Source organism: Oncorhynchus keta, chromosome 35, assembly GCF_023373465.1.
Source record: "Oncorhynchus keta strain PuntledgeMale-10-30-2019 chromosome 35, Oket_V2, whole genome shotgun sequence".
Classification (NCBI taxonomy): Eukaryota; Metazoa; Chordata; class Actinopteri; order Salmoniformes; family Salmonidae; genus Oncorhynchus; species Oncorhynchus keta.
In genome coordinates this window covers 3,285,552-3,299,943 of record NC_068455.1, presented here as the reverse complement: position 1 = coordinate 3,299,943, position 14,392 = coordinate 3,285,552, and the positions used below count along the sequence as shown (strand labels likewise).

The following is a 14,392-nucleotide window of genomic DNA, read 5'->3' as shown; positions in this document are numbered from 1 at the left end:
AGGTAGATAGACCATAGAGGTAGATAGACCATAGAGGTAGATAGACCATAGAGGTAGATAGACCATAGAGGTAGATAGACCATAGAGGTAGATAGAGGTAGATAGACCATAGAGGTAGATAGAGGTAGATAGACCATAGAGGTAGATAGACCATAGAGGTAGATAGACAATAGAGGTAGATAGACCATAGAGGTAGATAGACCATAGAGGTAGATAGACCATAGAGGTAGATAGACCATAGAGGTAGATAGACCATAGAGGTAGATAGACCATAGAGGTAGATAGAGAGAGATAGACCATAGAGGTAGATAGAGGACTCATCTTTGTATCTTTGACAGCGCCATCGAGGGCTATCTCCATTTTAAAGTAGTCTTCTTTTGTGTTTGAAAAAAACGTAAAGATTTTCCGCCACCTGCAGTGCCTGAGTGCCAGTCTGTTTGGTGCTGTCATGTCAATGCCTTGTCACTCATTGAATGTTAGCCTGAGTGCCAGTCGGTTCCGGTTCAGGGAACAGAACCGAAAACTGAAAAATAACCAAATGTTTCAAGGAACAGAATCAGAACTGGGAACGAAAGTGATCTATACTGTCCCGGAACAGAACTGTTATTTTAAAAGCATGGGAACTGGTTAATAATATTTATTTTACGTTCCAGGATTTTTTCCCCATCCCACAAAAAAAAATGTAAGAAAGTGCCTGCTTCTGTCAATCAGAAACTTATGCCAGTGTCTGTCTGCCAGCTGGAAATATTTGCCAGTTTGTGTAGTCTACCTACCCCTCCTTCTCTGAAGGTTACTGTAGCCTACAAATGTTACAAGCGTGATTCAGAAGACAAGGAGGGATTTAATTAGAGAAGAAGGGATTGACTTTTTCAACGCTAGTTAGGGACACACGAGTTAACACGTTGGATTTATTAACTACAAAAAGGTAAAATATTGTTTTAATTCTGGTGACACTCTGCACACACAAGCTTCTTAACGAGCTTCTCTGGTCCAACGTTAAACCAACTCTCGGAGGTTCAAAGACATTCAAAGTTCCTGTATAGAAGCTGCTCCTCCGTAGGTATAATTCTGCGGGACTAATTCTCTCCCCCCTCCCCCACCTCTCCTACTCTCTCCTTCCCCCTCCTACTCTCTCCTTTCCCCTCCTACTCTCTCCTTCCCCCTCCCACTCTCTCCTTCCCCCTCCCACTCTCTCCTTCCCCCTCCCACTCTCTCCTTCCCCCTCCCACTCTCTCCTTCCCCCTCCCACTCTCTCCTTCCCCCTCCCACTCTCTCCTTCCCCCTCCCACTCTCTCCTTCCCCCTCCCTCTCTCCTTCCCCCTCCTCTTCATTCTCCTTATCCCCCCACTCTCTCCTTCCCCCTGCCACCCTCCTCTCCATTCTCCTCCCAATTCTCCGTCACCCTCCCACTCGCCTTCTCCCCCCGACTCTCTCCTTCCCTCTCCCACCCTCATCTCCATTCTCCTTCCCCCTCCCACTTTCCCCCACCCCCTCCTCTCCTCCTCCTTCCTTCCTCCCTCCTCCTCCTCTCCTCCTCCAGGCTGAGAAGATGCGAGCCCAGCTGTCCTCCCTACCACCTCTCCATGTCTCCAAGCTCCCCACTAGAGACGGCTCTCACCCAGAGGTGCTCTCTAGCGCCCTCTATCGTAAGACTGACCAATTACTGGACACGTTACTGCAGATGAGTGCCAACGTCAAAGTGGTGGACATCACTGGCAAATCCCCAGGTATGATGGCCCTGCCCCCCCCCTTCTTGTTCTCTGTTGTACCCGTAGAAGAGTCATTCTCAATGACGTAATTGTTTACATTAAGGCCCCCCCCCCCAAAAAAAAAACTGTCACGAAAGCATATTCATACTCAAAAAAGAAACGTTTTTTGTTGTTGCTGTAACTATAGCAGATTGAAGTTTTGTTTTATGTGTGTCGTTGAGCAGTAACTCCTAGTGCCCAGCTGCTGGAACACACAGCCAGACTCCAGTCCCTTAGCAACACTCTGGACAGACTGAAGGTAAACAAACACCGAGGCTGGGGGGTCTTCAATCCTATCCTAGTTTGTTCACAATTCACCTTTTTTTCAAGACAATGTTCCCACGTTCACAAAATTAATACTGCAGATGTCGCCTCCTTTGAAAGTAACCTTTAAATGGTGCATTGTGGACAGGCGCGATCGAATTGAATCCCGACAATACAAAAAGGTATCCCAGAATGCATGCTGCCTTGGACAGGTAGTGGTAGGGAGGAGGGAGGAGGGAGGAGGGGAGGAGGGAGGAGGGGAGGAGGGCAGGCAAATGTGTGACTGCAGGAAGCTAAATAACTTTTCTCCTTCTCTCTCCTTCTCTCTCCTCCTCTCTCCTCATCTCTATAACATCTCCCCTATTGTTATCTCTCTCTCCCCTCTCTCCTCTCTCTGTCTCTCTCTCCTCTCTCTGTGTCTCTCTCTCTCCTCTCTCTGTCTCTCTCTCTCTCTCCTCTCTGTGTCTCTCTCTCTCCTCTCTCTGTGTCTCTCTCTCTCATCTCTCTCTCTCTCCTCTCTCGCTGTCTCTCATCTCTCTCTCTCTCTCTCTCTCTCTCTCTCTCTCTCTCTCTCTCTCTCTCTCTCTCTCTCTCTCTCTCTCACCTCTCCTCTCTCTCTGTCTCTCTCTCTCTCCTCTCTCTCTGTCTCTCTCTCTCTCTCTCTCGTCTCTCTCTCTCTCTCCTCTCTCTGTCTCTCTTCTCTCTCTCCTCTCTCTCTCTCTCTCTCTCTCTCTCTCTCTCTCTCTCTCTCTCTCTCTCTCTCTCTCTCTCTCTCTCTCTCTCTCTCTCTCTCTCTCTCTCTCTCCCCCTCTCTCTCTCTCTCCTGTCTCTCTCCTCTCTCTCTCTCCTCTCTCCTCTCTGTCTATCTCTTCTCTCTCTCCTCCCTCTCTCTCTCACAGGATGAGGTATCAGAACATGTGGTGACCCAGAGACCTGGAGCTCGAGCCTTGTCTGACTTTGCCACGTTCCCCTGCTCCTCCTTCGTCAAGGTAACCACACACCACCCAAGGTCACCCAGCCACACACACTCCAGGGTCACCCAGCCACACACTCCAGGGTCACCCAGCCACACACTCCAGGGTCACCCAGCCACACACTCCAGGGTCAACCAGCCACACACACTCCAGGGTCACCCAGCCACACACACTCCAGGGTCACCCAGCCACACACTCCAGGGTCAACCAGCCACACACTCCAGGGTCAACCAGCCACACACACTCCAGGGTCAACCAGCCACACACTCCAGGGTCACCCAGCCACACACACTCCAGGGTCAACCAGCCACACACACTCCAGGGTCAACCAGCCACACACACTCCAGGGTCAACCAGCCACACACTCCAGGGTCAACCAGCCACACACTCCAGGGTCACCCAGCCACACACTCCAGGGTCACCCAGCCACACACTCCAGGGTCACCCAGCCACACACACCAGGGTCACCCAGCCACACACTCCAGGGTCAACCAGCCACACACTCCAGGGTCACCCAGCAACACACACTCCAGGGTCAACCAGCCACACACACTCCAGGGTCAACCAGCCACACACACTCCAGGGTCACCCAGCCACACACTCCAGGGTCACCCAGCCACACACACTCCAGGGTCACCCAGCCACACACTCCAGGGTCAACCAGCCACACACACTCCAGGGTCAACCAGCCACACACACTCCAGGGTCACCCAGCCACACACTCCAGGGTCACCCAGCCACACACTCCAGGGTCAACCAGCCACACACTCCAGGGTCACCCAGCCACACACTCCAGGGTCACCCAGCCACACACTCCAGGGTCAACCAGCCACACACACTCCAGGGTCAACCAGCCACACACACCAGCCAGGGTCACCCAGCCACACACTCCAGGGTCACCCAGCCACACACTCCAGGGTCAACCAGCCACACACTCCAGGGTCACCCAGCAACACACACTCCAGGGTCAACCAGCCACACACACTCCAGGGTCAACCAGCCACACACACTCCAGGGTCACCCAGCCACACACTCCAGGGTCACCCAGCCACACACTCCAGGGTCACCCAGCCACACACACTCCAGGGTCACCCAGCCACACACTCCAGGGTCAACCAGCCACACACACACTCCAGGGTCAACCAGCCACACACACTCCAGGGTCACCCAGCCACACACTCCAGGGTCACCCAGCCACACACTCCAGGGTCAACCAGCCACACACTCCAGGGTCACCCAGCCACACACTCCAGGGTCACCCAGCCACACACTCCAGGGTCACCCAGCCACACACACTCCAGGGTCAACCCCCCACACACACCACCGGGTCACCCACACACACACACCAGGGTCCACCACCCACACACTCCAGGGTCACCCAGCCACACACACTCCAGGGTCAACCAGCCACACACACTCCAGGGTCAACCAGCCACACACACTCCAGGGTCAACCAGCCACACACTCCAGGGTCAACCAGCCACACACTCCAGGGTCACCCAGCCACACACTCCAGGGTCACCCAGCCACACACTCCAGGGTCACCCAGCCACACACTCCAGGGTCACCCAGCCACACACTCCAGGGTCACCCAGCCACACACTCCAGGGTCAACCAGCCACACACTCCAGGGTCACCCAGCAACACACACTCCAGGGTCAACCAGCCACACACACTCCAGGGTCAACCAGCCACACACACTCCAGGGTCACCCAGCCACACACTCCAGGGTCACCCAGCCACACACACTCCAGGGTCACCCAGCCACACACTCCAGGGTCAACCAGCCACACACACTCCAGGGTCAACCAGCCACACACACTCCAGGGTCACCCAGCCACACACTCCAGGGTCACCCAGCCACACACTCCAGGGTCAACCAGCCACACACTCCAGGGTCAACCAGCCACACACACTCCAGGGTCAACCAGCCACACACTCCAGGGTCAACCAGCCACACACTCCTGACTACGAGCAGATCTGTTTGAGCCGTCAACAGCCATACCGTCTTGCCAACTCCTCCTGGTCGTCCAATGGACCCAGATATGATGGCCCCATAGGCCAGGTAGTACATTATGTAGGACACTGGTCACCAACCGGTGGGCTGGTCAATTAGGAGAGTGGTCACCAACCAGTGGGCTGGTCAATTAGGACAGTGGTCACCAACCGGTGGGCTGGTCAATTAGGAGAGTGGTCACCAACACGGCTGTAGAAAAGCCAACACGGCTATAGAAAAGGAGGAGATAGACTAGTGTCCTGTCCAGGGGGTGTCCTGTACATCAAGCTGTCTCACTACAGAAACAGGAGACAGACTAGTGTCCTGTCCAGGGGGTGTCCTGTACATCAAGCTGTCTCACTACAGAAACAGGAGATAGACTAGTGTCCTGTCCAGGGGGTGTCCTGTCCATCAAGCTGTATCACTACAGAAACAGGAGACAGACTAGTGTCCTGTCCAGGGGGTGTCCTGTACATCAAGCTGTCTCACTACAGAAACAGGAGACAGACTAGTGTCCTGTCCAGGGGGTGTCCTGTACATCAAGCTGTCTCACTACAGAAACAGGAGATAGACTAGTGTCCTGTCCAGGGGGTGTCCTGTCCATCAAGCTGTCTCCCTACAGAAACAGGAGATAGACTAGTGTCCTGTCCAGGGGGTGTCCTGGTACATCAAGCTGTCTCTCTACAGAAACAGGAGATAGACTAGTGTCCTGTCCAGGGGGTGTCCTGGTACATCAAGCTGTCTCTCTACAGAAACAGGAGATAGACTAGTGTCCTGTCCAGGGGGTGTCCTGGTACATCAAGCTGTCTCACTACAGAAACAGGAGAAGAGGGGGGACATGGTAGGGGAGGGGCCAGGTCTGTAACTAGTGTCTGTCTGTCTGCAGGTCCAGGAGGAGAAGAGGGGGGACATGGTAGGGGAGGGGCTAGGTCTGTAACTAGTGTCTGTCTGTCTGCAGGTCCAGGAGGAGAAGAGGGGGGACATGGTAGGGGAGGGGCTAGGTCTGTAACTAGTGTCTGTCTGTCTGCAGGTCCAGGAGGAGAAGAGGGGGGACATGGTGGGGGAGGGGCCAGGTCTGTAACTAGTGTCTGTCTGTCTGCAGGTCCAGGAGGAGAAGAGGGGGGACATGGTGCTGGTGGGGAAGGTGATGATGCCGTGTTCCCGTGGTCAGGAGCAGGTCCACCGTCTCGTCCTATCACAGTCTCAGCTCCAAAGAGTGCACCGCCTCCTGCTGACATAGGCTCCACCCACAACCCACCCTGCTGACATAGGCTCCACCCACAACCCGCCCTGCTGACATAGGCTCCACCTTCAACCTGCCCTGTTGCTCCTTCCCATCTGTCTGTCTGAGTTTTTTTTAGGCCAAAGCATTGGGTTTGTGTTCGTACGCAGACGGTGCTTGACTTGGGCCGTGAGCTCACTGAACTGAGCGCCAGAACCTTAATTATCTCTATTGCCTGAGTTCCATTCTGCCGTTATTGCAAAGTTCTGGCACCTGGATATAAACGGTAGCAGCACCTAAAATAAGTACCAGCGTCAAGTCAAGCCCCGTTCATATGTACAGTTAGAGTATTAATACGCTCACTTCCTCTAGATCGCTCGTTCACTTCCTCTGTAGATCATACTCACTTCCTCTGTAGATCATACTCACTTCCTCTGTAGATCATACTCACTTCCTCTGTAGATCATACTCACTTCCTCTGTAGATCATACTCACTTCCTCTGTAGATCGTACGCTCACTTCCTCTGTAGATCATACTCACTTCCTCTGTAGATCATACGCTCACTTCCTCTGTAGATCATACTCATTTCCTCTGTAGATCATACTCACTTCCTCTGTAGATCATACTCACTTCCTCTGTAGATCATACTCACTTCCTCTGTAGATCATACTCACTTCCTCTGTAGATCATACTCACTTCCTCTGTAGGTCATACTCACTTCCTCTGTAGATAATTTGGTAGAGCATAGGGCCTGTAACGGCAGGATAGTGGGTTTGATTCCTAGGACCACCTAGACACAAAAATGTATTCACGCATGACTGTCAGACACTTAGGATTAAAGCGTCTGCCAAATTATATTACGTAAACACACACTACTACACTGTCTGCTGAGGGTGATGCTGCCTGCTACACTACTACACTGTCTGCTGAGGGTGATGCTGCCTGCTACACTACTACACTGTCTGCTGAGGGTGATGCTGCCTGCTACACTACTACACTGTCTGCTGAGGGTGATGCTGCCTGCTACACTACTACACTGTCTGCTGAGGGTGATGCTGCCTGCTACACTACTACACTGTCTGCTGAGGGTGATGCTGCCTGCTACACTACTACACTGTCTGCTGAGGGTGATGCTGCCTGCTACACTACTAACCACTGTCTGCTGAGGGTGATGCTGCCTGCTACACTACTACACTGTCTGCTGAGGGTGATGCTGCCTGCTACACTACTACACTGTCTGCTGAGGGTGATGCTCCCTGCTACACTGTCTGCTGAGGGTGATGCTGCCTGCTACACTACTACACTGTCTGCTGAGGGTGATGCTGCCTGCTACACTACTACACTGTCTGCTGACGGTGATGCTGCCTGCTACACTACTACACTGTCTGCTGAGGGTGATGCTCCCTGCTACCCATCTTACTGTTTCATCATTTATTTAAGATGGTCAATGCACATTAGGCCCTATTTAGACTTGACATAAGTTTACTTTAACATGGACTTAAGTCAACAATATGTGTACTTAGGTCCATGTTTTATATCCATGTTAAGTCTATTTACCTCAGGTCTGAATCAGACCCATTATAGTTTCCAGGTCCAACATCAATGTAAACGTGACCGAGTTATTTCCTGTCCGTTGTCCCGTAGTTCACGACGGTGTCGTTGTGTAGACGGTGTCGTTGTGTAGACGGTGTCGTTGTGTAGACGGTGTCGTTGTACATACAACAATTCCTTTTACTCTTAACTATCTACAGCAGGGGTGTCAAACTCCTTTTCCCAGAAGGCCGTATTCGGTCTTCACTGAGCGCCGCAGTCCCCCCCCCCCAGAATAAAAATAAATAAACAATTCAAACATAGTTTGATCTAAAGGGAGGGAAAGTTGTCAGGTTTCTGTGTATTAAGTTGGTATTATTTTTTACTGCAGTTTCATTTACATTTCAGTGAGAAAATAATTCATTTGAAGGGATTTTATGAAACATGGATAAAATGTTTCGATTTGATGTCATGTTTTACTTTTACCGGTCGTAGATTAATTTATTTCATATTTATTGCACATATTAAATGCCAGTAAATTGTGACAGTCATCTGTTACCTGATTGGTTGTAATCTGTTTTAAGTAGCTAATATAGTAATGTGTATTACAGGTGAGACTCTTGCTGTGTAGAATGACTCCGGTTTAGCCTTCATCAGTTACTGTCTGCAAAAATACGTATTGGCCATAGAGGCTTTGTTTTTTATCTCTGCTATGAAGTGTCATACTGGTATCATAAAGGCTATCTCATCTCTGCTATGAAGTGTCATACTGGTATCATAAAGGCTATCTCATCTCTGCTATGAAGTGTCATACTGGTATCATAAAGGCTATCTCATCTCTGCTATGAAGCGTCATACTGGTATCATAAAGGCTATCTCATCTCTGCTATGAAGCGTCATACTGGTATCATAAAGGCTATCTCATCTCTGCTATGAAGTGTCATACTGGTATCATAAAGGCAATCTCATCTCTGCTATGAAGTGTCATACTGGTATCATAAAGGCTATCTCATCTCTGCTATGAAGTGTCATACTGGTATCATAAAGGCTATCTCATCTCTGCTATGAAGTGTCATACTGGTATCATAAAGGCTATCTCATCTCTGCTATGAAGTGTCATACTGGTATCATAAAGGCTATCTCATCTCTGCTATGAAGTGTCATACTGGTATCATAAAGGCTATCTCATCTCTGCTATGAAGCGTCATACTGGTATCATAAAGGCTATCTCATCTCTGCTATGAAGTGTCATACTGGTATCATAAAGGCTATCTCATCTCTGCTATGAAGTGTCATACTGGTATCATAAAGGCTATCTCATCTCTGCTATGAAGTGTCATACTGGTATCATAAAGGCTATCTCATCTCTGCTATGAAGTGTCATACTGGTATCATAAAGGCTATCTCATCTCTGCTATGAAGTGTCATACTGGTATCATAAAGGCTATCTCATCTCTGCTATGAAGCGTCATACTGGTATCATAAAGGCTATCTCATCTCTGCTATGAAGCGTCATACTGGTATCATAAAGGCTATCTCATCTCTGCTATGAAGTGTCATACTGGTATCATAAAGGCTATCTCATCTCTGCTATGAAGCGTCATACTGGTATCATAAAGGCTATCTCATCTCTGCTATGAAGCGTCATACTGGTATCATAAAGGCTATCTCATCTCTGCTATGAAGTGTCATACTGGTATCATAAAGGCTATCTCATCTCTGCTATGAAGCGTCATACTGGTATCATAAAGGCTATCTCATCTCTGCTATGAAGCGTCATACTGGTATCATAAAGGCTATCTCATCTCTGCTATGAAGCGTCATACTGGTATCATAAAGGCTATCTCATCTCTGCTATGAAGTGTCATACTGGTATCATAAAGGCCATCTCATCTCTGCTATGAAGTGTCATACTGGTATCATAAAGGCAATCTCATCTCTGCTATGAAGTGTCATACTGGTATCATAAAGGCTATCTCATCTCTGCTATGAAGTGTCATACTGGTATCATAAAGGCTATCTCATCTCTGCTATGAAGTGTCATACTGGTATCATAAAGGCTATCTCATCTCTGCTATGAAGTGTCATAGTGGTATCATAAAAGCTTTATAGTTTTTTTTTTATAACCTCAAGTTATATTGGCATTATTTTTATGGCATTGTTGGCTTTCCTTACATTATCATTTGAGAGATAATATGTTAACATGGTATTCATTATTTTATGCATTAGTGATTTATAGAGAATGTACCTCTGTGCAGCCTGTTGATAGCATATAATGTACCTATGTGCAGCCTGTTGATAGCATATAATGTACCTCTGTGCAGCCTGTTGATAGCATATAATGTACCTCTGTGCAGCCTGTTGATAGCATATAATGTACCTCTGTGCAGCCTGTTGATAGCATATAATGTACCTCTGTGCAGCCTGTTGCTAGCATATAATGTACCTCTGTGCAGCCTGTTGATAGCATATAATGTACCTCTGTGCAGCCTGTTGCTAGCATATAATGTACCTCTGTGCAGCCTGTTGCTAGCATATAATGTACCTCTGTGCAGCCTGTTGCAAGCATATAATGTACCTCTGTGCAGCCTGTTGCTAGCATATATCTACTACAACCCTGTTTCTGGCCTCTATCATTGTGCTCTAATGCCCCAAAAGGTATTTCAAATCAAATCAAATCAAATTGTATTGGTTACATACACACATTTAGCAGATGTTTTTGCGGGTGTAGCGAAATGCTTGTAACCTTTATTTGTGTGCGACTGATGGAATTTTCCAGAGCCCTGTGTCTCCACCGTAACTATTACCGCTGTTTAGGGGTTGCAAATATACGGTAACTTTCCCCAAATTCCCAGGTTTTCCAGAAATCCCGATTGGGAGATTCATGTTATCTGATAAGCAGAAAAATCCAGGAATCTTCAAACCGTGATTTCTGGAAAACCTGGGAATTTGGGGAAAGTCGCCAGGTTTACACCAATGTAATGTAGCAGCTCTAACCACTATTACTGCACTGTAACCATCTGAACAATAAATAAGCTGAAGGAGAAGGAATGTCATGCTGTCTGTCTGTCTGTCTGTCTGTAGATGTTCGTCAGCGTCTGTAGTAAGCCTATCCACGGTCGTATCTGCACTATCATTGAACGTGAAGAATGTATACTATTAAATCAATTCTCTAGCTTTAATTAGCACGTGATTAAACGAATCATGTAAACATTAATTAACTAGGAAGCCGGGGCACCACGGGAAAATGTTTCGAATTATGATTTCCAGAACAGAACTCAATTAGGTCTTCCATTAATGATTATTAATTGTTACCGTATCAGATTTCATTACTGAACTTCGCAAACCTTGGATATCTGCACAAACCCTAGTTTCCATAATGAATCAGCAATATACAAATTGGCTTAATTATTTATTTACTAACTAACTAAATCATCACAAATAATTACATAACAAACAAACAGTAGATATTGCTTACTAACACGATACAAAGAAAAAGTCCCTAGCGGACCAAACCGATATGATGGCTTGTGGGGCCCAAGTGTTGAGGATCAGCGAAGTGGAGGTGTTGTTTCCTACCTTCACCACCTGGGGGCGGCCCATCGGAAAGTCCAGGACCCAGTTGCACAGGGCGGGGTTGAGACCCAGGGCCTCGAGCTTAATGATGAGCTTGGAGGGTACTATGGGTGTTGAAGGCTGAGCTGTCGTCGATGAACAGCATTCTTAAGTAGGTATTCCCCTTGTCCAGATGGGATAGGGCAGTGTGATGGTGATTGCATCCTCTGTGGACCTTTTGGGGCGGTAAGCAAATTGAAGTGGGTCTTGGGTATCAGGTAGGGTGGAGGTGATATGATCTTTGACTAGTCTCTCAAAGCATTTCATGATGACAGAAGTGAGTGATAGTCATTTAGTTCAGTTCCTCTGCCTTCTTGGGTACAGAAACAATGGTGGCCATCTTGAAGCATGTGTGGACAGCAGACTGAGCTAGGGAGATTGAATATGTCTGTAAATACTCCAGCTAGCTGGTCTCCACATGATCTGAGGACGCGCTAGGGATGCTGTCTGGACCAGCAGCCTTGCGAGGGTTAACACGCTTAAATGTCTTACTCACGTCGCCCACGGAGAAGGAAAGACCACAGTCCTTGGTAGAGGGCTGCGTCATTGGCCCCGAGTTACCCTCAAAGCGGGTGAAGAAGGTGTTTAGCTTATCCGGAAGCAACGGGGCTGGTTTTCTTTTTGTAATGTCTTTAGACCCTGGATTTTGTCTGCTGCCTTAAGATTTACACACGTGAGGTGTCACAAACAAATATCTCTGTAGGACTGTGGTCCGCGGTAACCTGACCCGAACAGGCCAGTCATAACACCCGCCAACATACGTCTCGTGTCTGAGCCGTTTGAATTGAGACTCCACTTTGTATCTATTCTGACATATTGATTTCCTTGCGGGAGAATACTGTTTTGTATTGTGCTTTCTGCCTAACACAAGGTTGGGACAAACAGACAGCAGAGTGTAGAAAGCATGTTTATTTATATTTTCCTCATAAAAAAAACTATATTAATAAGTATTTAAATACACACCAATTATGACCCTGTCTCTTTAGAAACAGACAAATGATTTACTTTTCACTTCATAATGTGTTATAAAAGGTGAAGAAAATGGAAGCTTGCAGCAGATCGGAATAAAACGTAAAAAAAAATGTAAACAATTGAACTACATTGTATTTTATTCCACAGCACACGGAATCAAGTGTAAACGTCCTCCTAGGCGCTCACTGCCAGGGTGTTTGTCTGCCCAGGACTCTGTTGGTGATTCTCTGCAACACAAAGGATTCATTTACTACGGTTGATTCATTTACAACAGTTGATTCATTTACAACAGTTGATTCATTCACTACAGTTGATTCATTCACTACGGTTGATTCATTCACTACGGTTGATTCATTCACTACGGTTGATTCATTCACTACAGTTGATTCATTCACTACAGTTGATTCATTCACTACGGTTGATTCATTCACTACGGTTGATTCATTCACTACGGCTGATTCATTCACTACGGTTGATTCATTCACTACGTTGATTCATTCACTACGGCTGATTCATTCACTACGGTTGATTCATTCACTACAGTTGATTCATTCACTACAGTTGATTCATTCACTACAGTTGATTCATTCACTACGGCTGATTCATTCACTACGGTTGATTCATTCACTACGGTTGATTCATTCACTACGGCTGATTCATTCACTACGGTTGATTCATTCACTACGGTTGATTCATTCACTACGGCTGATTCATTCACTACAGTTGATTCATTCACTACGGTTGATTCATTCACTACGGTTGATTCATTCACTACGGCTGATTCATTCACTACAGTTGATTCATTCACTACAGTTGATTCATTCACTACAGTTGATTCATTCACTACAGTTGATTCATTCACTACAGTTGATTCATTCACTACAGTTGATTCATTCACTACGGTTGATTCATTCACTACGGTTGATTCATTCACTACAGTTGATTCATTCAAAACGGCTGATTCATTCACTACGGCTGATTCATTCACTACGGTTGATTCATTCACTACGGCTGATTCATTCACTACAGTTGATTCATTCACTACAGTTGATTCATTCAAAACGGCTGATTCATTCACTACGGTTGATTCATTCACTACGGTTGATTCATTCACTACGGTTGATTCATTCACTACGGTTGATTCATTCACTACAGTTGATTCATTCAAAACGGTTGATTCATTCACTACAGTTGATTCATTCACTACGGTTGATTCATTCACACTGAGGAAGTTCCTAAAGAATGTAAAATACATTCTATACTTGTTTACATGTATACATAATAAGTACATAATATTAAATTCAAAACAAACAATATACTAACACTGCTGTCCTGTAGTCCAGGACACTATTCCCTATATAGTACACTACTGTAGACCAGGACCCTATATAGAACACTACTGTTGACCAGAGTCCTATTCCCTATATAGAACACTACTGTAGACCAGGGCCCTATTCCCTATATAGAACACTACTGTAGACCAGGACCCTATATAGAACACTACTGTTGACCAGAGTCCTATTCCCTATATAGAACACTACTGTAGACCAGAGTCCTATTCCCTATATAGAACACTACTGTAGACCAGGACCCTATTCCCTATATAGAACACTACTGTTGACCAGGGCCCTATTCCCTATATAGAACACTACTGTAGACCAGGACCCTATTCCCTATATAGAACACTACTGTTGACCAGGACCCTATTCCCTATATAGAACACTACTGTAGACCAGGACCCTATATAGAACACTACTGTAGACCAGGACCCTATATAGAACACTACTGTAGACCAGGACCCTATATAGAACACTACTGTAGACCAGGACCCTATATAGTACACTACTGTAGACCAGGACCCTATATAGTACACTACTGTAGACCAGGACCCATGCGGTAGAGTTGTGGGTTTGAACTACTACCTTGTTGTAGAGCTGAGCGTTAAGTCTGTAAGAGCGGTACTCCTCTCTCCTCTTCTCCTCCTCTCTCCTCTTCTGCACCTCTGGCAGCTGCTCATACATCCTGATGGGGAGAGAGGAGGGGGGGGTGACAGGGGAGAGAGAGATGAGA

General features: G+C 47.1%; 2 protein-coding genes across 2 annotated transcripts in view; one reads left to right on the top strand and one right to left on the bottom strand.

Annotated features, from left to right (window-relative positions):
• The window catches only part of LOC118382566 (dynactin subunit 1-like), a 266,523-nt gene extending 255,732 nt beyond the window's left edge, over positions 1-10,791 (top strand). The window contains 4 exon segments of the mRNA XM_052495983.1: positions 1,541-1,727; positions 1,934-2,007; positions 2,912-3,001; positions 6,085-10,791. Of these exon segments, the coding sequence (XP_052351943.1) occupies positions 1,541-1,727; positions 1,934-2,007; positions 2,912-3,001; positions 6,085-6,222 (489 nt within the window). The 3' untranslated portion in view covers positions 6,223-10,791.
• Positions 10,792-12,241: 1,450 nt separating this feature from the next.
• The window catches only part of alms1 (ALMS1 centrosome and basal body associated protein), a 76,574-nt gene continuing 74,423 nt past the window's right edge, over positions 12,242-14,392 (bottom strand). Inside the window, exons 28-29 of the mRNA XM_052495835.1 lie at positions 14,245-14,344; positions 12,242-12,549 (exon numbers count right to left, since the gene is read on the bottom strand). Of these exons, the coding sequence (XP_052351795.1) occupies positions 12,505-12,549; positions 14,245-14,344 (145 nt within the window). The 3' untranslated portion in view covers positions 12,242-12,504. The remainder of the gene's footprint in view (positions 12,550-14,244; positions 14,345-14,392) is intronic.